This window comes from Mytilus trossulus, chromosome 11 (genome assembly GCF_036588685.1).
Source record: "Mytilus trossulus isolate FHL-02 chromosome 11, PNRI_Mtr1.1.1.hap1, whole genome shotgun sequence".
NCBI lineage: Eukaryota > Metazoa > Mollusca > Bivalvia > Mytilida > Mytilidae > Mytilus > Mytilus trossulus.
Window position 1 is genome coordinate 70,713,495 of NC_086383.1, and position 23,396 is coordinate 70,736,890.

A 23,396-nucleotide genomic window follows, 5' to 3' on the forward strand; every position below is an offset into this window, starting at 1 on the left:
TATGTTGTAACATCTTGTATTTATTTGGTAGGTCCCAGCACGGTGGTCTGGGAGGGGGTAATTAATTTCTTTAACTTTTTTACCAGTTTTCCATATTCTTTTTTCATCTTTATATCCTTATGTTCTATTTATTATTTTTCACCATTCAATTTGTGTTTATCGTCTTAAATTTTTGGACACTAAGTGCTATTTTTGACCCTCTGTCCGTCCGTCCGTCCGCCATTATTTCCCAAAATTGGTTTCCGTTCTCTAACTGCCTCAACCAAATATTATGAAATTTATACACACTGCTTATCACAAAAAAAAAACCATCAATTGAATTTTTATTTAGATGGCGTCACTTTTTAGGTGGAGGAGGATTTTGAAAATGGACGGAAATGAATATTCTGCAATATTAAATGCAGATTATTTTTTAAAGTGCACATGTTGATATACACATTTTAATTGATATTTTATAGTGTGTCTTTCTATCTATTGTTTCAGATAAGGATTAAAAAATTGGTACCGTCAAAACACTAGTCATTTTTTTTGGGGGGGGGGGACCTTTATAGATAGCTTTTCAGTGTGAGCCACGGCTCCGTTTTGAAGACGGTACTTTGACCTATACTAATGGTTTACTTTTACAAAGTGTCTTGGATGGAGAATTGTCCCACATACAACATCTTCTTATATTTATTAATTAAAATATGTTTTTGTGCGGCAAAAAATTAACATACTTAGCAACATGATCAATCCGCACAAAAGGTATCTTACCAGAAACTTTAGATACTTGTTTTACAATCAAAATTTCCTACATTTTTCATCGTTACTGATTTCTAATATAGTGAATTAAGATTTATTTTAATTATAGAGTTGTCCTCTCAAAAAAATAATGGCGACGGCAGAAACAACAACCACAGATGACTGCCTGTGTCCACAAGAGTGTAAATCAATGAACGAAAGTCTGTCTCTATTGTGCTGTTCTGCTGACATGTCTGACGTCATCTTTACGTTCCCCGCGGAATCCAACCAACGACTTCCTGCTCATAAGTTTGTCCTTGCAGTTCGGAGTTCTGTTTTTAAAGCCATGTTTTTTGGAAATTTGCCAGAGAAAAGTCCAGAGATATCTGTCACTGATGTTCCTTTGGAGATTTTTACTGCTCTAATGAGGTAAGGAAACCTAGATTATCTTAATTCTTTCGTAGGTAGCGGATATATCACACCAGTAAGTGATCTTTACCGTCTTTATCTGTTCTAAAACTTATTTAGTATCGAATCAACTATAATTTTCTCTTGGCTGATCAACCTGTTTTAAATATCGGGTTGCCAGATTGATTACAAACCACTGTATAGATCTGTATAGAAAATTTAATACTGAGCAACAGGAACCATTACAAAATGGCGAGTGATTTCATGTGATTCGGTATAGGGTTTGCAGAGGCTGCTCTACTTATTTGATTTCAAAATAAATTATTTGATTTTAAATATATGTTTGTTTCCATTAAAAGTTAGGAAAACTGTAACATATAAAGCTTTAACTGGTCCTGGAGAACCACACGATATAATTTGTCCCGAGAACCACAACCCCTATAGTTTGTCCCGAGAACACCCATCTTCTCAAATGATGAATGATCGGTACCTAATCACATAGCCGCTGATTTTTTTTTGTTATATATTTTAGATACATCTATACCGACAGGGTACATCTTGATGGGAACAATGTGACACCTATGTTACATGCAGCGACAAAGTACGCTCTAACTGATCTAGCAAAACAATGTGAACGATATTTGGAATGTGCTATTGACGTTGACAACGCATGCGTCATCTACAACCAGGCAACGTTTTTCGGGATGGATGAATTAGCAAACATGGCGTTACTTTGTATTGAGATCAACGCAAAAGAAGTTTTTGGCACAGAAGGCTTCGATACTTTAGTTAGAGAAAATATATGGACTGTTTTGAAAAGTGAAAGACTTAAAGCAAATGAAATAGACATTTTCCATGCTATTGTTAAATGGGCCAAAAATCAATGCAAAATGCAAAATTTGGAATGCAGTTGTGAAAATCAACGCAAAATTTTGGGTGACCTATTGTACTTGATTCGCATTCCCCTTTTGACCTTGGACGAATATTCCAAGGTTGTTGTAAAAAGTGGACTTCTAACGGCTGAAGAACAATTGATGTTTTACAAATACTTCACACTGAAAGACGAAGAACACATTGAAATTCCCGCGTTATTCTCTTGTGAACCACGTGATGGATTACTTCCCTTTTCCCTCGATGTGAACGATCTTCTTGCAAGCCATGTTGGACAAAAGACAATAGAATCGTTCTGTTTTGAGACGTTGAATATAACGACCAAAGTTCCGTTGAGAATACGACAGATCACACTCCTCCCTATCCCCGAGTTCATGTCTGGTCAGTCAAACATTGACTACGACGTTTCTAATGATTGCTTACATAACAGTGTATCTGTAGTGGTCAAAAACACGATCGTCGAGCCACCGAAAATTATCCATCAAGGGAATAATTATCCTCTAAAGGGAGGTAATATACGGTTGGACTACATTCTCAGTGTTTATCCTGAAAATAGGTTGAAAATTTCCGTGACCAGGATATGTCATAATTGTGGTATACTACACAGTCCACCGTATAAAAAAATCAACATGATATCGTCACGGTACGGAAATCGCATGACGCAGCGTGCACCTCTCAAGTCGCTCTCGGTCTGCGACACTCAAGTCGATATTTCATTCATGGGACAGCATTTAATCCACACTATTTCGTTTGAGAAGGTACCACAGTCCAGTCTTGACAGTAGTGTCGAATCCTTAACACAGTCATGCCAAACTGTTAATGTTGATGAAAACTAAACACAACCTTTTTTGTAACGGTGTTAATGTTGATGAAAACTAAACACATCACTGTAACGGTGTTAATGTTGAGGAAAACTAAACACATCACTGTAACGGTTTTAATGTTGATGAAAACTAAACCCATCACTGTATAAACGGTGTTAATGTTTAGGAAACTAAACAAATCAATGTAACGATGTTAATGTTGATGAAAACTGAACACATTACTGTAACGGTGTTAAAAATGAAAACTAAACACAACATTGTAATGTTGTTCGTGTTGAGAAAAACTAAACACATTACTGAAACGGTGTTCATATAAAAAACAACTAAACACATTATTGTAACAGTGTTAATTATGAAAACTAAACACATTATTGTAACAGTGTTAATATTGATGAAAACTAAACACATTACTGTAACGGTGTTAGTGATGAAAACTAAACACAACATTTTAACGGTGGTAATGTTGAGAAAATTTAACAAATTACTGTAACGATGTTAATGATAAAAACTAAACACAGCATTGTAACGATGTTAATGTTGATGAAAACTGAACACATTACTCTAACGGTGTTAATGATGAAAACTAAACACACCATTGTAATGTTGTTCATGTTGAGAAAAACTAAACACATTACTGAAACGGTGTTCATATAAAAAAACTAAACTCATTACTATTACGGTGTTAATTATGATGAAAACTAAACTCACGACCTGTGTGATGATAACTTAACACTACTAATGTTGATGAAAGCTAATACAAAAGATTCACACTGAATGTTTATGCGTCGTAGTTTTCATACAATATACACAACAATAGCTGTACACGGATCCCACTGTACCCCCGCAGCTCTCGAGGGGTGGTCCGAATAACGGAGGAATCTACCAGTACATACATGCTGATCTTTTACCATGATTTATATTTAAGATGTTATAAGTTCAACTCCAATATTCCAGTTCCTCCCCGCGACTGACTCTCGGCACTTCGCGAGACATTGTAGCATTCGTCTCAACTCAGCCGATTTCGTACCCTCATCAAACCTCGTCCCAATCGTCTCAACTCAGCCGATTTCGTACCCAAAGAGGATTCTACCGAGGATTGCCGAACGCCATCGTACATTATACAGATATTACTACACTACAATATGTGCAGGCGTCCTATGCTTCTTTTTTGTGTGTTTCTTTGCTATATATAAAACTAGAGCTTGCAAGAGCCTGTGTCGCTCATTTGACTCTACTTGTTTTTTTGTCATTTTATTAAAAAAGGCAAAAATCATAACTGATACTTAAATAATTATTGAGGCCAAATTTGGTTTAATATTGCATTCCATTTTGTTGTTCTCTAAAAGTATATATGTAATTCTCAAAGGGTCCTATGTTTAACTAAGTCCCACGCTGGCAGCCATCTTGGATGATACATCAGCTACAAATTTACAACTTTTGGTCAGCCCCTAATGAAGAAAATGCATGCTATGTTTTGTTTCATTCCATTCAATAGTTCTCTAATTGTATGCATTTCCCATAGGGTCCTATGTTAAACAAAGTCCACTGTTGGCGGCCATTTTGGATGATGGATCGGCTAAAAAGTAACAACACTTGGTCGGCACCTAAAATAAGAAACATTCATGCTATGTTTGGTTTCATTCTATTAAGTGGTCATCTTAAAGAAGACATTTGTTTGTATTTCCCATAGGGTCCTAATGTGATTTACCTTACTTAGGTTTGGGGAACTAATGACAAGTATATATATTGTAAATAAAACGAAAAGCTTTCATATATTATCCTTTAAATTTGGATTCAAACACCAAAAGAGGCTGATACATGTTATCATCGAGATAATCATGGTTAAGACAATACAACAGTTCTGGAAAGTACGGATTCAACATACAGATGTATAACACTATGTTAAACTAAGTCCTCAACTGGCGGCCATCTTGGATGATGGATCTGCTTCAAAATAACAACACTTGGACAACACTCCATAAGAAACATGCATGCTGTGTCATGTTTCATTCCATTCAATGGTTCTCTAGAAGAAGACTTTTGTATACATTTCCCATAGGGTCCTATGTTCAACTAAGTCCCCCGCTGGTGGCCATCTTGGATGATGGATTGGCTACAAAGTAAAAACACTTGGTCAGCACCTCATAAGGAACATTCATGCCATGTTATATTCCATTCCATTAATTAGTTCTCGAGAAGTTTAAAATGTAAAAAGTTAACATTAAACGCCTTTGGGAAAGGTGAGCTAAAAAAAGATGTGGTATGAATACCAATGAGACAATTCTCCACAAGAGACCAAAATAACACATAAATTAACAACTATAGGTTACTGTACAGCCTTCAACAATAAGCAAAGCCCATACCACATAATCAGCTATAAAAGGCCTTGAAATGACAATGTAAAACAATTCAAACGAGAAAACTTACAGCCTAATTTATGTATAGGTACTAACAAGAATTTGTCCCGAGTACATGGATGCTCCATCAGCTTTACCATTGAACTGTGAAAATGGAGGAAAAACGCTAATTTGGCATCAAAAGTAGAAAGATCATATCGTAATGAATATGTCTACTAAGTTTCAAGTTGATTGGACTTCAACTCCATCAAAAACTACCTTGACAAAAATTCTTTAATTTGATGAACGGACGGATGGACGGACAGATGGACGAACTGTACCACAGACCAGAAAACATAATGCCCATAAATGGGACATAAAAATGAATGAAACACAAATATGAAACATATAAACAAACGAAAAGCATGTACTGATTTTATGTCATGGATGGATACCCTTTGTTTTTCTTTTATAGTCCATAGATCAAGGAGTCCCCACTCACACTATCATTTTCTAGATCAGTTGACCTTGAAATTGTGGTAAAAACTCAGTTTCAATCAGAGGCGCCCCTCCTTTTTGGGAAAAAAATTGGTAGCTTATATAGGGAAAGTAAAAACACAAAAATACCGAACTCCGAGGAAAATTCAAAAAGGAAAATCAAAAATCAAAAGGCAAAATCAAAAGTCCAAACACATCAAACGAATGGGTAACAAGGGAATCACTGAAGCGTGACGTGGGCCCCCACTTATGAAAATTTCTGGATCCGCCACTGTCAATATGCTTGGACTTCAACTTCATCAAAAACTTCCTGGACCAAAAACTTTAACCTCCAACCTTCAGGAGGAATAATAATTTCTGAATTTACAATACTAAGACAAATAAAAAATAAACAAACTTTTCTTTTCAACTCGTTTTATGATTATCAGTTGATTAGTAACATTAGGTATACAATTAGATTCAACACTCAAATTTGCATAAGGGGAATTATAGGAATTAAAAGCAATGGAGGATTCCATAGAGTTGCTTTTAACTATATTACAAAAGTGATGATTGCCTGGGAATTATTTAACAATAAAGATGGGATGTAGCAGTTTACTAATCATTAAATTTCATTTTTAATAAATGCAAGTTTTACTTTCAAGAAACTAATGTGTTTTTTGAAGGTCTGGATGGGGTTTTACAGAATAGAGCTTGAAAATAAAGGACAAAACATGCAGAAAACATAGCAAAAAGATGAAGAAAAAAAGAGGAACTAGATAATAAAGAATAGAGAACAATGGGAAACATAAATAATTAGGGGGAAAATGGTCTGAACAATTAAGAAATAAAACACAGATCCCCATCCAGGACCTCTTTAAGGTGGTACCCAACACTTTCACTAAAATTAATTTGGCTCGTTTAATATTCATTAAATTTTGACAATGTATTTACTTTGACCCTTTAACAAAAATATAAAAATTGTAAAAATTTTGAACCAACCGTTTCGTCAGAAAAATTACACTGGTTATATAGCAGTTTGACAAATACCAATTTTGATCATGGAGAAGCTTGAAATTCCCTTTACAACACAACGTAATTAAAACGTTTAGACGACTTTACGGAGTTATCTCCCTGTAGTGTTAGGTACCACCTTAAGAGTTCAATAAAGTTGATTTAATACACATTTCCTGCTCGTTCCAATTTGACTTGACCAATGTGTTTAGACCCCAATTAAACTACTGTGGATTCATTATTATTCGTTGGATACCAATTTTCGTGGATTTTGTGGGCACAGTCAAACCACGAAATTCAATATTCAACGAATGATAATTTTTCTATAGGTTTGAATGCAGACTTCAGCAAAACCACGAAAAATAAATATCCACGAATATGCAAGTTTTTCTAAATCCACGAAAATTGGTACCAATGAAAATAAATGAATCCACAGTACCAGAAGAATCTAAACATTCATGACTCTTTAAAATACAAGGGTATAGATTGGTAAAACAATTCTGATAAACAGACATTATAATTTGGCAGTTAATTACAATGAGATATGAACATGTGCAAAATATGAAAGACAAAAGTGACATATATAAATTAGAATGATTGCATTTTTATGCATAATCTCTTAACAATATTATAGCATGAGAATCTTTCTTATTCCTCAAACTACCATGACTACTGTAAATTCAGAAATTATTGCTTGCAGTTATTATTGCGATTTTGTCATTTTAGACTAAAACATGATTCTAATTTTTGAGAAATTGAGAAAACTCCTGTTCAATTCATATAAAACTTTCATATGGGAGTTTGAATTATTGCAATTATAAACCTTGTCGTATTTTTTGCAATGATAAAAACCTTGCAATAATTTCTAAATTTACAGTATCAACAGATCAATTTCTTCAAGAAACAAAACTTAAAACTTATACCGTGGTATAAGATAAATAATTACAGTAAGTCAATAATTGTTATCACAAAACATTGACTAACAATACATACTACTGGGTATTTGCTACTCTAAAGTCGAGACGAAAACATTTTACCCCAAAAATTTACCCTAAATAATCATTTAACTGACTTTTTATGACCAAAATCATAAAAACAAAACATGAAAATAATCCAATATCTATGTTGGCTAATTATGACTATCTCATCAAAGCTTAGTTAGGGTTTATTTCATATTTCAATAATTTTCTTGGTTAAGGGCAGATAACTCATAATTAATTGTTCCCCAGCCCCCATCAAATAATTCTTACAAGTACAATCGAAACGAACATGTTTAACCTTCCAACATTCTGTATGAGCCTGTCCCAAGTCAGGAGCCTGTTATTCAGTGGTTGTTGTTTGTTGGCTGTATATCATATTTGTATTTTTTTATTTTTTTTTAAATTAATCAGGTTGCTAATTTTCTTGTTTGAATTGATTTACATTTGATATTTCAGAGCCAATAATAACTGACTATGCATTAAGGGTATTGCTCATTGTTGTACGGGACCTATAGTTGTCTTTTGGTCTCTAGTGGATAAATCATTGGCAATTATACCACATCTTCTAATTTTTATATGGTACCAACCGAAGCCACTTTGAAAATTGGTTAACAACATATAGAAGTGATTTTTTTAATTTCCCTTGCTGTACAAGAATTAATTTTACGCCAACACATTGTCAAGATCATGAATGCCTTCCGTATATTTAATGTTAGTTTATAAGAAATTTATTCTTGAGAAGGATTAAAGACATAACATAATTACGATGATATGACAGACATAATTACTTTGCATTAACTACTGTAAATTCAGAAATTATTGCGTACATTTTTTATTGCCATTTTGTAATTTTTAGATTTTGAGAAAAATTCTGTTTAATTCATATATGCATATAAAATATTTCAAAATGTGATTTTAAATTATTGCTTTTACAACTCTCGTATTTTTCGCAATAATAAAATCTCGCAATAATTTCTGAATTTACAGTACAATGTACTATTATTAGAATTTATTATAAATTATCAAATAATAAAATACCCTTCAGAATCTGACGGGGTAATGATTGTTTTTAATTTACATTTTGAACTTCAAACTTTGGAAGCTGTATTTTAAAAGCAAAGAAACTATTAACAATATTGTGATTGAGTTATTTCCCTTTGTACAGTGGGACATACATTGCTTGATATGGTCATGGATTGAATCCGAAGACTGTACACACCACTACACATGCGTATTGTGTGTATAGTGTTCTACTGAAAAACACAAGAAAATGTGTACTCTTAATCATAGGTAAAAGAAAGATTTAGATATAGCTAACCAGCCAGAAAATGTGTACTCTTAAACATAGGTAAAAGAAAGATTTAGATATAGCTAACCAGCCAGAAAATGTGTACTCTTAAAAATAGGTAAAAGAAAGATTTAGATATAGCTAAGAAGCCAGAAAATGTGTACTCTTTAACATAGGTAAAAGAAAGATTGAGATATAGCTAACCAGCCAGAACTAAAAAACATTACACTTATCATAACTTACTGTGGATTCATTACTTTTAGTTGGACACCAACTTTCATGGATTTTGTTTGTACAGGGAAACAACGAATTACTGTATGATTAAATGCAGACTTTTTGGAAAAAAACTAAATAAAATATCCATGAACATGCCAAGTTTTCCTCAATCCACAAAAATTGGTACCCACCAAAATAAATGAATCCACAGTAAACATAAATCATGACACTCACAGGTGCAATAACTTATCAAATCACATCAAACTACAACAAAACAAACCTCACAGCCAACATGGCATAAACAAATATATAATATCAGTTAAAGTAAAAAATTGCACATAATTAAATATTCGTTATAAAATTTAGATACATTTACGAGTTCATTATATATCATGTACATGCTCAAAAACAATTGGATGTGAATATAGCTTTCTTAAGATGTAAGAAGTCCTTGAAATAACCTGGTTGGTCACAGTATGGGCCATCTACTTTTATGTCAATAAGAAAATTTATCATTCAACTTTTCTTTAATAACAGTGCCCACACAGCTTTCTATTTTTAAAATCACCTTCACAGTCACACCTGGCTACTTAAATATGTACGGAAACATTGTCCTTAGATGAAATATGAGTGCATTGTAGAGTTATTGTCTTGAGATAAAAAGTTTGAACTCTTATTGAACGCTAATATTATGAAAACTAATAACAAATATTTGAGACATGTTTTGACCTGCCTAAAACAACAGAGGCAATTATACAAGATATAAATGTAAACGTAATGATATAGTTGTATAGTCTAGCATTGTGGAGTATTAATTTATAAAGACTACTTTTAACTACAGTACCTCTCTTATCAAAAGTTAATGCAACATGAAGTTCAGAATAAATTAGCAATGGCAGTAATTACAAATAGCAGAGGGCACATTTTATTTAATCATGAAAGTTTTGTAAGACTTTGTTGTATTTTATGTGAATGTAAATGAGGAAAAAAAACCACTAATTTTATTTTTCAAAGTAATGCGTTTAAACTTTATCTATCCGAAAATATTTTCACCTTCTTTATCTGCAATACATATATTTATGTTATATCTTCAACAAAGAAACAATGAATGACTAGCTGATATTATAGAAAACAACATTTTATATGATCATGATAAAACACAATCTCTGCATAATCAAATAGACATCAGAAAAGACAACTACTAGAATCCAGTATCACAGGTTTCCATGGAAACCAATCCATAATATGGGTCCATTTGATCACAGATTTTTTTAACTTGTTGGATTTCAGATATATCGTCACTTGTATCATTACTCGGTTCATGATCATCTGCTTTCTCACACTTCTCTACTTTGTCAGAATCTGAAACGTTTAGATGATCCAGATTTTTCGCTCTCCTTGTACCTATTCTTCTTCTCTTTTCTTTCACAATAGCAGGTTTAACAGAACCTCCATTTTCTTTCAGTTTAACATCTTTTTCTTCTTCTTTTTCCCATTTGACAGGAAGTTTACCAAGAATTTTGACAAAACATCCTTGTGTGTCCACATTTATCTCAGTTACAACTTTATGTTCCTTTGTATCATTGGAATTTTCAAACAAACTTTTCTCATCAACAAAGTTTTGATCAGTGCTGCCATCTACTTCCTGTTCAGACTGATCACCTTCTCCTGATGTTATTTTACTTGTTGTTTTAACATGGAGCACCACCAAATCATCTTCCATTGTCACTTCAGCAGTTGTTACTGTGTTGTCATGGATACTAGATGTCGTCTGCTGTTCTTGAGATTTGTACTTAACAACATCTAATGGTTTCTCTTCATTCTCAGAATGGACCTGCAAAAATAATCATTTGAATGTTAGTTTGATATTTTAATACCTTACATAATATAATTCTTATTTTAATCATATGAACAGTCAAAGCAAAATTATCTGGTTATTTAGTGTAGAAAATGTTGAGTTACTTAAAATAATATGTAATTTTATATACAAACATCTTCCTTAGTGAAGATTAGTTAAAGGAAATCTATGTGTGTATATACATTTGATTGGACATAGAAAATTATATTCATCTGAATATCACTAACATACTAGCCGATTAAAAAAAAAAAATAATTGTTAAGATATATTATTTATTCAAATGTTCTCTTATATCCTTGAGGCATCGTCCCCTGGTATCAACTGCATTCAAGTTACCTATGATGCTTCCTTGTTTGCTTTTGATACAGGTAGGAAAGAGACATTTACACACATTTTACATGCCTATGGCCCATAAGGTATCGCCCCCTGGTGTCAGCTGCCTTTAGGAAACCATAATGCTTTCCTATTTGCTGCTGACACAGGATGAGTCATGGACATTGTTAATTTCTACTTTCTTTTTGGCTAATTATTATATATTTAATTGATCCAACTTTTTGTGTACTATACATATGTGGATATCTATTTTTCTTTTTTTCTTTTTGGGCTGCTTGTTTGTTATCTATATCAACCACACTTGCAATAAAATGCATTAGTATTAAAAAAAAAAACATACTATAGATTCTTTATCTATGTATTCTTTAAGAACTTAAATAGTTCTCGTTTAACTTTTTTTTTTTTATCTCATTGTTTGTATTGTATTATGAAAAAATTATTGATGTTGTAATGTTTATGCCCTTTGGGGCCCATAATTGGAAATAAAAAATATCTAAAAAAAATATCTTATCTTATCTTATCTTTATATTTCAAACAATTCTTTTGGGTAAAACATTATCACGTGACATGGAATAATTTAGTTAATTTTAATTTAATTGCAAGTAAGGACAAACAACCCTAAAAATTTACACCAGTGGTGAATAACCCTATTATTCACAGGCTAATAACCTTTTGAGTTTCTTGATTTGTACAAGAGTTATCTCCCATGAAAATTATGTCACAGTTGTAAATAAACAACATGGCAACGTCTACGTTGCAGGAGCCTATCAACAAACAAGCATTGGAAATTCATCTAGTTAGAACGATATAGCTTTTAAATGGCCATTTTCAGGGCCATCTATATATCACAGAAAGAGTCTACCTTTATTGTACATACATGAAATGTCAAGACACAAAAAATATTTTTTCTGTTGCATTATTTTTCTTTTCATTGAAAAACATGGAATCAGTATTCATCCAAAATTGTCAACCTTACTCGAGTTGACAATTTTCGTTAATCAACTCCTCAGCGGGCCATAATTGTTTTCTATAATTAGTTTTCCAGCAATTTAAGCAAGAGTTATATCCCTTTTGTTGCTATGATTAGGTCTATCATCCAAATTCCTTTAAAAATCTGCCAAATTTTACTTGTTTTACTGAAAGCTAGACTTAAATAAAATGTTATTTTTTTTACAATTAAAATTTGTTTAAAGTCATATGAAACAAGTGACTGGTGAAAAATAATGTTTATCCAATTCTTGAACCAATGTATTATATTGCGCCTGTCCCAAATCAGGACCCCCTGGCCTTAGTTAGTCTTGTATGATTTTAAATTTTAGTTTCTTGTGTATAATTCGGAGTTTAGTATGACGTCCATTATCACTGTACTAGTATGCATCTTTTTAGGGGCCAGCTGAAGGCCACCTACGGTGTGGGATTTCTTGCTACATTGAAGACCCATTGGTTGCCTTTCGCTGTTGTCTCTATGGTCGGGTGGTTGTCGCTTTGACATATTCACCATTTCTTTTCTCAATTTTATGTACATATCATAAACCTAGTCTTCTTTACATAATTTTATCGTTTACGCAAACATATTGTATAATCGTCAATTTTTCTTTTCTCTCTGTCTGTTAAAAGTGAAAATATGACAGCTCATTAACTGTAGTTTACCGATTGTCTCCTTATAGTAAACAATCAACAAAGAAGCATTGATATTGAGAACATTTATAACATGTACAATAAGATAATAATTTATTTCAGTGACAGATACATGCATATTGGGATCACAGGACTTTTACGAGAAGGGTCACACTAAGGTAACTTGTATATACACCTTATTGCTATTAGCCTAGCTGGCTGATCTGGCCGCTTGACCTTTTGACGCATACAATATCACTTTTCCATAGTGGCGTCATATATTTTGTTTTATGACGTCAAAATTTTACGGGAACCTGTGTAATATCCATTAATGGCGGACAAATAGCGATAAGGTGTATTGAAAACGTGTCTGCAAATTGCTTCCTGGAAGCTAGCAATTTAAAAAAAAAGTAAAATCCTTCTAAATCTGGACAAATAAAAGAATTTTCTTCAGAAAAAAGTATACATAAGTTTAAAAATTAAAACTATCCATTTTGTCATAAAACACATATATATGCAATGCAAAGTATTACCCGCCTGGGGATTCCGCATATTATGCATCATTTTCTTATAAATTTGAGGTTTCATATGACTTTAAGCCTTGTTTAATTCATCACTAAAATCTAGTAAGGATCTCTCATCAGACTTGTTTCTACAACATGATGCCATTGATGATAGCTATTCAAATAATTAAATCAACCATCTACCTTCAAAATGGCTGCCAAGAGAAATAACTCAAAACACATCATAATGAAAATGTTGATAGGGGTTCATTTTATCAAATAGGTTCTGTTATATAATGGATTTCTACAATCCATCACAACCAAAATAGAATAGTATGGGAAATAAAAAAGAACACATTAAAACAAACTATCTTGGAACTGACGTATTTCCTAGTCTATCACTTATACCGTATTATCAATTGTTTATTATTGACCATAACAACTTTTTTACTTGTTTACAACTACATGTAGCAAAAGAGTTAGATCTTAGAAGTACTTGTTCCTGTCTTCTGTTAAAATAATACAAGACTAACAAAGACCAGAGGCTCCTGACTTGGGACAGGTGCAAACATGCGGCAGGGTTAAACAATGTTTGTGAGATCTCAACCCTCCCCCTATACATTGACCTATAGTTGTTAATTGCTGTATCATTTGACCTCTTGTGAAGAGTTGTCTCATTGGCAATTATACCACATCTTCTTTTTTTATACCTCATCTCCTTATTGTGCAATTGTTGACTTACCCAAACTTTGACCTCTGTGGAACCATGGCGACCACTAGAAGAGCTGCTCTCGGTAGAGGTCATGGTGTCACTGTGATCTGTATAAGGAATTCCTATTTCTACATCTCTCGTTTCTGTTTTTCTTGCAGCTATTGTTTTGTACAAAAGAAAGTAATTAATTAAGACTTAATGATAATAAAAAAATATAAAAGTAAAGAGTTTCATTGTCTTCTGCTTTGCACATAATTTACCCTAGGTAACAAGGACAATAATTAAATAAAGTACTTTTTGTTTGTTTTAAAAACTATTAATAAATATCTTTATAGAATAAACTGTTTACACAGAGATACATTTGTATGTCTCGCCTTTCTGTTATTTTGATAATGTAAATGTTGAAATTAAGAAAGTAATATTTTAACAGGTAAGTTATGCAAATACATGTATTCACTTATACTACTGCATGCCAATTGGCAATTAACAATGACCTACCACTAATTGTTTTCCTTAAATGCACTCACACCACATCTTCCTATATCTAATCACAAACTAAGACATGTGTTTCAAACAAAGTCAATAGACCTTTGGGCCAGGTGAATTTAAAAGGCCGACAATGGCCAAGTCTATAGACCCTTGGGCCAGGTGAGCTAAAAAAGGGCGACAATGGCTGATGACGTCACATATATCAAGAACACAACTTTCTTTAAATCTTTGAAAAGGAAGTGTAAAAATCATTATAGAAACAGATTCTACCACTATAAGTTGTGAATTAAGACAATATATGTAAACAATTAGGACATTCAAACAGTAACTTGTGCTGTATTTAGTTCTGAGAATTAGATGTCTGTTCTAGAATTTAGATATATGGTCTATATACTCATATGGTCCAGCTCTTTAATATAATTTATCGCACCGCTGGTAAATTATCACGTTTGTGATTGGTTTAAAGCCGTCAGGTGGTGACCCCCTATGAGACCTTAAGGGGTTAGTAAATTTCATAGGGGTCCATGACGTCACGTCTACTGTTAATGGTGACGTTGTCGATAAATGTTGTTTTTATTTTATTGTTTACTTTACAACAAAATGCAGCAGAAAAAGTCCAGCGTGCGATAAATTCGTTAAACAGTTACCTACTAACCCCCTACAGACCCATAGACAGTCAATAAAATCCATAGTGGATTAGGCCTCTGGCGTCAACCCCTATGGATTTTACAAACTCTCTATGGATCCGTAGGGGGTCAATAGCGAACCACATAAGTTATTAACTTATAACAACCAAAGGAGTATAATACTTATATGGTCACCAGACTCATCACCATATGTGTATGATCCTAATACTCATATGGTTCAGAACATATGCATACCTAGTTGTGCCTTTGTTCTGACTCTGTTTTGTTCCTCTCTCTGTTTTCTGTGGTTTCTGATCCATTTCTGTCGCTTACGATGGTGGTAATATTTGACGCCAAAATAAGTCGGCACAAAGATGACACTGCCACCTATAAACACTGCAGCGGCTGCCACAATCAAACCACTAAGCAAAACACCTCCAAATATCTTTGCACCTAGAAATGCAAAATAAACACTGTTGTTACATCAACAAATTATTCCAAACACTAAGTATAGCTGATCCAGTGCTTAAAGTATAAAATATAAGAGTTTATGATAAGCTTATTTTAATACAATAAGTTCCTCAGAAATTTGTTTTTATTGTTTTGTCATTAACTTGATAAATCAGGTTGTTAAAGGGGTACTAGCTGTCAAATTCATATCCACCCGTTTGACTTAAATTCTCATATTTGTTTTATAATAATGTAAAACATTTATCCACACTATTAAAAGTATAAAATAAACATTTTACAGAGCATGATATTGATAGTATGTAGGTTCGTTTTGTGTGTATTTTAGTCTAGAGACGCCATCTAATTAACTATCATGTCAATCTTCGATGACCATATACGGTATATAAACATAAATATAGATTATACAGATAAAGCTAATTCTTGCAATAAAATTTTTCTATGTGTTTTTAATTTCATAGATTAAAAATATATGTTTATATATTGCTGTTGGGTGTGAGCCAAGGCTCCTTGTTAAAGGCCGTACCTTGACCTATAATGGTTTACTTTTATAAATTGTTATTTGGATGGAGAGTTGTCTCATTGGCACTCATAACACATCTTCCTTTATCTATTTATCATCGTTTTTATCTGTATACATATGATTTATTGTGGATCGATTCAGTCAATCAAATGATTTACCTTTGTTTCACTTTCAATGTTGACATTCATTTCCTTTAAATAACCAAAACACGCTCCATGCATGCGCTATTTATTTTTTAAAGCGGTTAAATTGAAGTTCACATAAATATGGATTCAATGAGATTGAATTATTCACTTGCAAATGAATAATTCATCATCAATGTTTCTTATCTTATTTTGACAAAATTGAAACATACCGGCTGCTAAAAGCGAATTATTATTTCACTTTCATTATTGATTGATTATGAACCAAAAAAATCATATTTCAGATTTTCTCGTAGCTTTCATCTTTTTATGATTTTGTGATGTCATAAATTTTCAAAGCTGACAAAATAAAAAAGTCTAGATTTGTCTCATTGTTGAAGAGACATTTGACCTATAGTTGCATAAATTCAGGTAATTTTGGCTATGGTGAAAAGTTGTTTTATTGACAATTATACCACATTTCCTTCTTTTATATTAATGTACTAAATATTAACCTACCAAGGACACTCCCTCTGACTGCCTTTCTAGCCATTGGCTTGTCTGGTAGTAAGTTATATTTACATCCAAACGGACTAAATCTGTCACTGTGTTTACCAATCAGTTTCATCTGTATGTACCGATCTCCACAGCGGTAACAAAAACTTGTGTTACAATTCCTACAGGTCATGTGACTACAGCCACTCTTCTTCTGGATAAATACCTATAATAAACATGATTAATATGATAAACATGATTAATATGATAAACATGATAGACATGATAAATAACAATTCCTGTAGGTCATGTGACTACAGCCACTCTTCTTCTGGATAAATACCTATAATAAACATGATTAATATGATAAACATGATAGACATGATCAATAACAATTCCTACAGGTTATGAGACTACAGCCACTCATCTTCTGGATAATTACCTATAATAAACGATAAACATGATAGCCAAAATAAACAAGTTACATGATAATTAACCATGAGATTTCTTTCGTAAAGTTAACTGAATGTTTGCATGCTTACTTGTTATCTTATCTTGATGACTTATATTCAAATGACTTATTTAAGAATTGAATGCTTCTTTTTTTAAATTTATTGGGGTGTAAAAGCGTTGACCGAAGTACATTTTGTATGAAGCGTGGAAGCCCTATAAAGTTACAAAAATAAGCATTCCATACTTATAATTACATTTTTTTTATAGCTAGGATCATTTAAATAAGATTTCTATCAAGTTTTTGTTTAATTCACCTGTGCACTTTATTGTGGGACCTCGTGTCATCATGAATGATAATTTTTATTGAGTGATGCAATTGCTTACGGAATAACATGTGATGTGAAGTTAGCCAATCAGAATAATGTATTATAATGAACCATGCATCTAATGTAATTATATCCAAATAAATATCAAAATATTATTTGGAGGTTAATAAAAATTGAATTCTATACATATTTTATATCTAAAGTGACAAAAACACCCAACAAACAGGCCAAAGACAACACAATTCTTAAGTGGTCTGGTCAAGCTTACCTTACATTTAGGACATCTGACAGCATTCTTTTGACCATAACTCAACTCTTTAGCCCAGTTCTTTACCAGCTTGTCCCCCTTTTTGAACTCTTTGCACTTGACATCTTCATGCCAAGGAGCATGACAATCATAGCACCAGGTTAAACTGCATCGTGAACAAATGACCTTTAGACCTCCTGCTGAATTTTTCTTTTTCTTTTTCAACGTTTCAGGTGATGAAGTCGGTAAAATGTCACTTTTGTTTTGGAGTAAACAACATCGAGGACAAGTTTTCACATTGGGATCTTTATTTTCTTCGATTAAAAATCGGTAAAATTTATCTTTCAATTCTGTCGGTAACAAAGCCAGAATTTCATCTCTATGAACATAAGAGTCACAGTTAATACATTGTAAACGGACATTTCTTTGTTCAACTTCATTTTTTACATATTCCTGCATACAGTTCTCACAAACAGGTACACTACAACATAGCCTCTTTCTGGTGTCAATGTTTTCTGTCAGACAGATTTCACAACTTCCTTTTATTTTACTACTACATGGATATTGAGGATCCTGTTTTTGTCCATCAAGCATTTGTCTCATCGGCCAAGGAATCGGACCATCAAAATCCATATCTAGTCCTTGTATATCTTCTAGAAATTGCTGAATCATACTATCATCTTGATCAAAGATATTTCTAAAGTGATCATTAATATAATTGAATTCCTCAGCTTCGGCATCATAATCGTCAATGTTGGAATCGTCCTCATCGTCATCTGAATCGACCATGAAGTTTTCTGGTATCATCTCATCGTCATACCTCCCTGCATCGCTATGACTACTGGAGGAGGCTTCATTGTCAGGATGCAGAGTAAAATGGCTCTTGTCCGAAAGTTTTAAATCACTGTCATTCTTAAACTTGATAAAAATATAATTATCATGTTCAGTCTCATATGATCCTCTGCTGCCCTGAGGTGTCACACTAGAATCACCTTGACCTTTGTAGGTCATCATTTGACCTGTCACAACTGTGTCTCCTTGTCCTTTGTATGTCATCATTTGACCTATTTCTTCAGAACTATTATCTCCAGTTTCATGAGTTTTATTTTTAGGTTCTATAATTTCAGTTTTTGTTGACTTCCTCCCTGGAAATCTGCATTTTCTCAGAGTCCTGTCCACACTCATGTTTTTAGTAAGATCCCCTGACTGTTTCTTTATCTGTCCACACTCATGTTTTTAGTAAGATCCCCTGACTGTTTCTTTATCTGATACTACCTGATGCTACCAGAATATAGCCATTCCTATCTGTGTGTAACTGAAAATAAAAGAGTAAACATTTGTAAATGTGTGTTAACAACAATCTACACATACATGTATATGATGTTTCAATATTTTTGTCAAATACAAGCCAGTCTAAAATTCAAGTAAAGGGGCAGTAACTCAGTTTATCCAATAAGACATTTTAAGAGCCAGTCTAGAATTGGCAAAGCATTTTAAGTGCATTTACATTTGTAGTAGGTAAATGTAGCTTTAGAAATAAATGCACCATTTCTTATTGATAATTATATATATATCATGTATATATATATATATATATACTTTTTTTTGTACAAAGAAAATATTAAATTGTGAAATCAAGTGTTTACATGTAAAAATAAATAGTTACATGTACAAATGTATCTTCATCTTGATCACGATTTACAATTACACTTATAAATGTTATTATTACATGCTTATGTAAGTTATACATGTACATTAATATAGATAAGTAGTATTATATTATGATATATATTTACGTCAAGTACATGCCTCTGAAGTCATGTTAGTAAGTCCTCTGGGATTATCAAACGACAAAGTCAATTTATAATTAAATCGGCAATCAGAATTACAAGTACATTGTGTAAGCTAGGGAAGATAGAATTGCTAACAATGATAGATTCTATTATTACTTGTTATTTAAAGTATACCTCATATATATCATGTATATACATGATATAGTCAAATGTGTGGGATTTTTTTTTTAATATTGAAATTTCTCCGCACAAACTTCTCATGCCTCTTTTTTGTCTTTTTATAGGGCCATAATATACATGTAATAAAAAATAGGTTTGTTTGCCCAAACGCTACCTACTGCCTACTCAAATTCTTTTATTGTCCTGATTTGAATAAGTTTTTTTTAATCAAATAGGCATGAAGGCTAACAAACATCTGATACTTCAATTTCTTTTTTTGAAAAAAAAAAGAAAATGCCTACCTACCTACCCACTGTCTCAACCTTTGGGTAGGGTTTGGGCAAACCAAAATATTTTTAAGCGTGGCCTAGTGAAAATACACTAACCCATTGCACTTGAGTAAATGTCACCACAGTATTGAATTGAATTAGTACATATTGCTATTTTGTTGAGTGTATTTCCTGTAGTATATACATTTTTTTTGTACATGTACATGTATATAATATATACATGTATGTATACTACAGGAAATACACTCAACAAAATATATATATATATTTTTTTATTTTTTTTATTTATACACATGTTACATATATTGGGTATGTATTGCATATCTATCCATCCATCCAATGAATGTCAATGTCATGCATGTGTCCAGTGATATTGTTGGCTTTTTTCAAAACTACCTCTACCCTTTTTTATTGGGAAAATATGCGTCATTTTCATCAAATTGGGAAATTTAAAATAAACCACAAATTTGACTGAAACTTCAATTTACAGACCCCCTTTCAAGAGTCAACTTTTTCTTTGAAATAGGACCCCTTTTTGTCAGTGATTATACATAAATAGACCCTCAAATCTGCACATATAGTCATTTTAGGCATCAAAAATGTTTAAATGAGTGTTTTTCTTTTTGAATGTATGCACAAATACTACTAAGACTGCACTGTTTGGGGAAAAAGTTGTCTTTTTGGGAATAATTTTAAGCCATTTTTTTTTTAAATTGGGATTTTTCTCCAGGGGAAAAAGCCTTTATTCTCCACTAATTTAAGGCAAACAATATCACTGGTGTCATGGGTGGTATATGTACCAAGGTCGGCAAAAATACAACATCAATACTAGTACATGTAATGTCATGCATGTGTCATGGGAGTTGTAAGTACCAAGGTTGGCAAAAAAACAACATCAATACTAGTACAGTTTTGTACATCATGTACATGTAAATAAACTCATCATAGATACCAGGACTAAATTTAGTATATACGCCAAAATTCCTAAAAGTGTTGCCAAATACAGCTAAGGTAATCTATGCCTGAGGTAGAAAAGCCTTAGTATTTCAAAAAATTGTCATGCATGTGTCATGGGAGGTGTGCATACCAAGGTAAATGAAGGTTGGCAAAAAAACAACATCAATACTAGTACATGTAATGTCATGCATGTGTCATGGGAGGTGTGCATATCAAGGTTGGCAAAAAAACAACATCAATACTAGTACATGTAATGTCATGCATGTGTCATGGGAAAAATGATGGGAGGTGTGCGTACCAAGGTTGGTAAAAAAACAACATCAATACTAGTATATACATGTAGTACTGTAGTACATGTATTGAACAGGCTTGTGGTGCAAATACCAGGAAGTACCATGAGTACTGTTTAATTGAAAATTAAATTGAAGGAAATACATTGTTATCATGGTTATAGGAAATACATTGTAACTATAACAAGAGCGTGAAGAGTGCACTCACAGTCACTTACATGTCTCTCCTTTGTTTTGTACTTTATGAACCATGATTTCTTTTATTTTGAACATGTTGAAAGTATATAAAACTAATATAATGTAGGTGAAATCAAAGACCTTAAGTCCTGACTAAATAACAAAGTAACAATTACATCTGAAATGTCTTGACTTTAAAAAAAAAAAAATATTGTAGTCTAAATGAAATATTCACTTTTATTTTTCACCCGGGCCCTCTTTTTTTTATCTAAAATTATATTTCATGTTTTAAACAAAAATGATAACATAATTTTTGTTTAAATTTTTAAAATGTACATGTATGAAAATATAATTTAAAATCTAACCCTCCCTGTATTTTTATCTTGATCTTGGTAACTTGCAATGTGTGATAAATGTACATGTAAGTGCAAAATAACTGACATAATTAACTTCAAACTAGTCAAAATTTTTACATTTTTGTTTTATCATTTTTTTAAAAACAACAACCAACAGTTATTTTCAGTTGATTTATGTTTTTATCCCAAACAAAAAGACATGAAAATGTTTAACTTTTTAACGTGTTTTATGTGTATCATGTGTATTATAAATACATCTGAAATTATAATTCATGCATTTAACAAAACAAATGCCTTCTTCTGTAGTTTTATCAGAGGATGAAGAAATTATCACTTTACATTGTACATGTTGTAGCTAGCTTACAACAAAATGTATATAGTATCATTCATTTTAAGAATTGAATCATACAAAGCATGGCAAAGGGAATAATTATGATGATGAACTATTTAGATTTTGCTGTTGTTTTTTGTTTGGTTTTGTTTGTTTTAATTTAATTTTATCATGTTTATGGAGACTATAAGGAGAGGAAGTCCCCTGTTAAGGAAGAAAAAGAAAAAAAAGCAACAAAAATTTTCCCCCAAAAAGTCATTCTACTTACATCATGAACATGACTAATATGAACTCAAAATTGTTCACTTTCATTCAATTCAGACTTTTTTCTTTTCCCACATTTGCACAGAAATCTACTTCCTTTTTTCGCTCTTGTTTGTCATGTATCGGAAGGAACACAATACCAATTTCATTTTTAAGAATTCTTTGATACAATGTACATGTATGAAAAAACGTTACCTGATACATGTAGTGATTCTTTGTTTACATTGAATACGACGTCATAACTTATATAACGTCAAAACTAAAATTGTAAACGTTAAGGTATTTGAGTTTCATTTTAAGCAGATTTTGAAGTTAAAAAATGATTGAATTAAAATTTAAAAAAAACCAAACAATTCATACAGACTTCGTCCCCTTTCACTAATGCCTGCCTCATATTTTAAAATTATATTGTAGCTGTCATACCTTACCTGTACGATTGAATCCTGAACTAATGAATAGAAAACAAGCACTTCATATGAAAATGACAGTTTTCTTTAAATAGATTTCTAATTTTATCAACAACAATCATTGGTTACTGATGAAGGGTACATAAATAAACAATGAACATGACGAAACAACAGTATAATATTGTACACACGTAAACAAAATTATTCGATCACTTTCGGCGCTTACCCTAGTTTAGTGGTAAAGGAAAGCTTTTGTCTTGAATAAAACAGATCACATTCTTTGTCATTTCATTGAAATAATTCGATTGTTTACAATATTTTGTCAGCTGATGAATTACATTCCAATCCCTTTTTCTTTCTTTCGGAACATTTCTGACAGCTTTATGACTTTTATGAAAAGGCTGAAAATCATCGAAAGTCATTTACACTCTTTATCACCAGAACGT

At 32.3% G+C, this 23,396-nt stretch overlaps 2 protein-coding genes across 2 annotated transcripts; one reads left to right on the top strand and one right to left on the bottom strand.

The window, feature by feature from the left end:
• Positions 1 to 868: 868 nt before the first annotated feature.
• On the top strand, positions 869 to 3,463 carry LOC134690578 (BTB/POZ domain-containing protein 6-B-like). The gene is made up of 2 exons (XM_063550535.1): positions 869 to 1,149; positions 1,661 to 3,463. The coding sequence occupies exons 1-2, from the start codon at positions 872 to 874 to the stop codon at positions 2,853 to 2,855; spliced, it is 1,473 nt and encodes a 490-aa protein (XP_063406605.1). The 5' UTR covers positions 869 to 871; the 3' UTR covers positions 2,856 to 3,463.
• Positions 3,464 to 10,306: 6,843 nt separating this feature from the next.
• Positions 10,307 to 23,341, bottom strand: LOC134691519 (uncharacterized). The gene is made up of 6 exons (XM_063552077.1): positions 23,177 to 23,341; positions 17,948 to 19,241; positions 16,925 to 17,126; positions 15,548 to 15,745; positions 14,208 to 14,335; positions 10,307 to 10,988 (listed from the first exon to the last, which is right to left on the bottom strand). The coding sequence occupies exons 2-6, from the start codon at positions 19,109 to 19,111 to the stop codon at positions 10,356 to 10,358; spliced, it is 2,325 nt and encodes a 774-aa protein (XP_063408147.1). The 5' UTR covers positions 19,112 to 19,241; positions 23,177 to 23,341; the 3' UTR covers positions 10,307 to 10,355.
• Between the last annotated feature and the right edge of the window lie 55 nt (positions 23,342 to 23,396).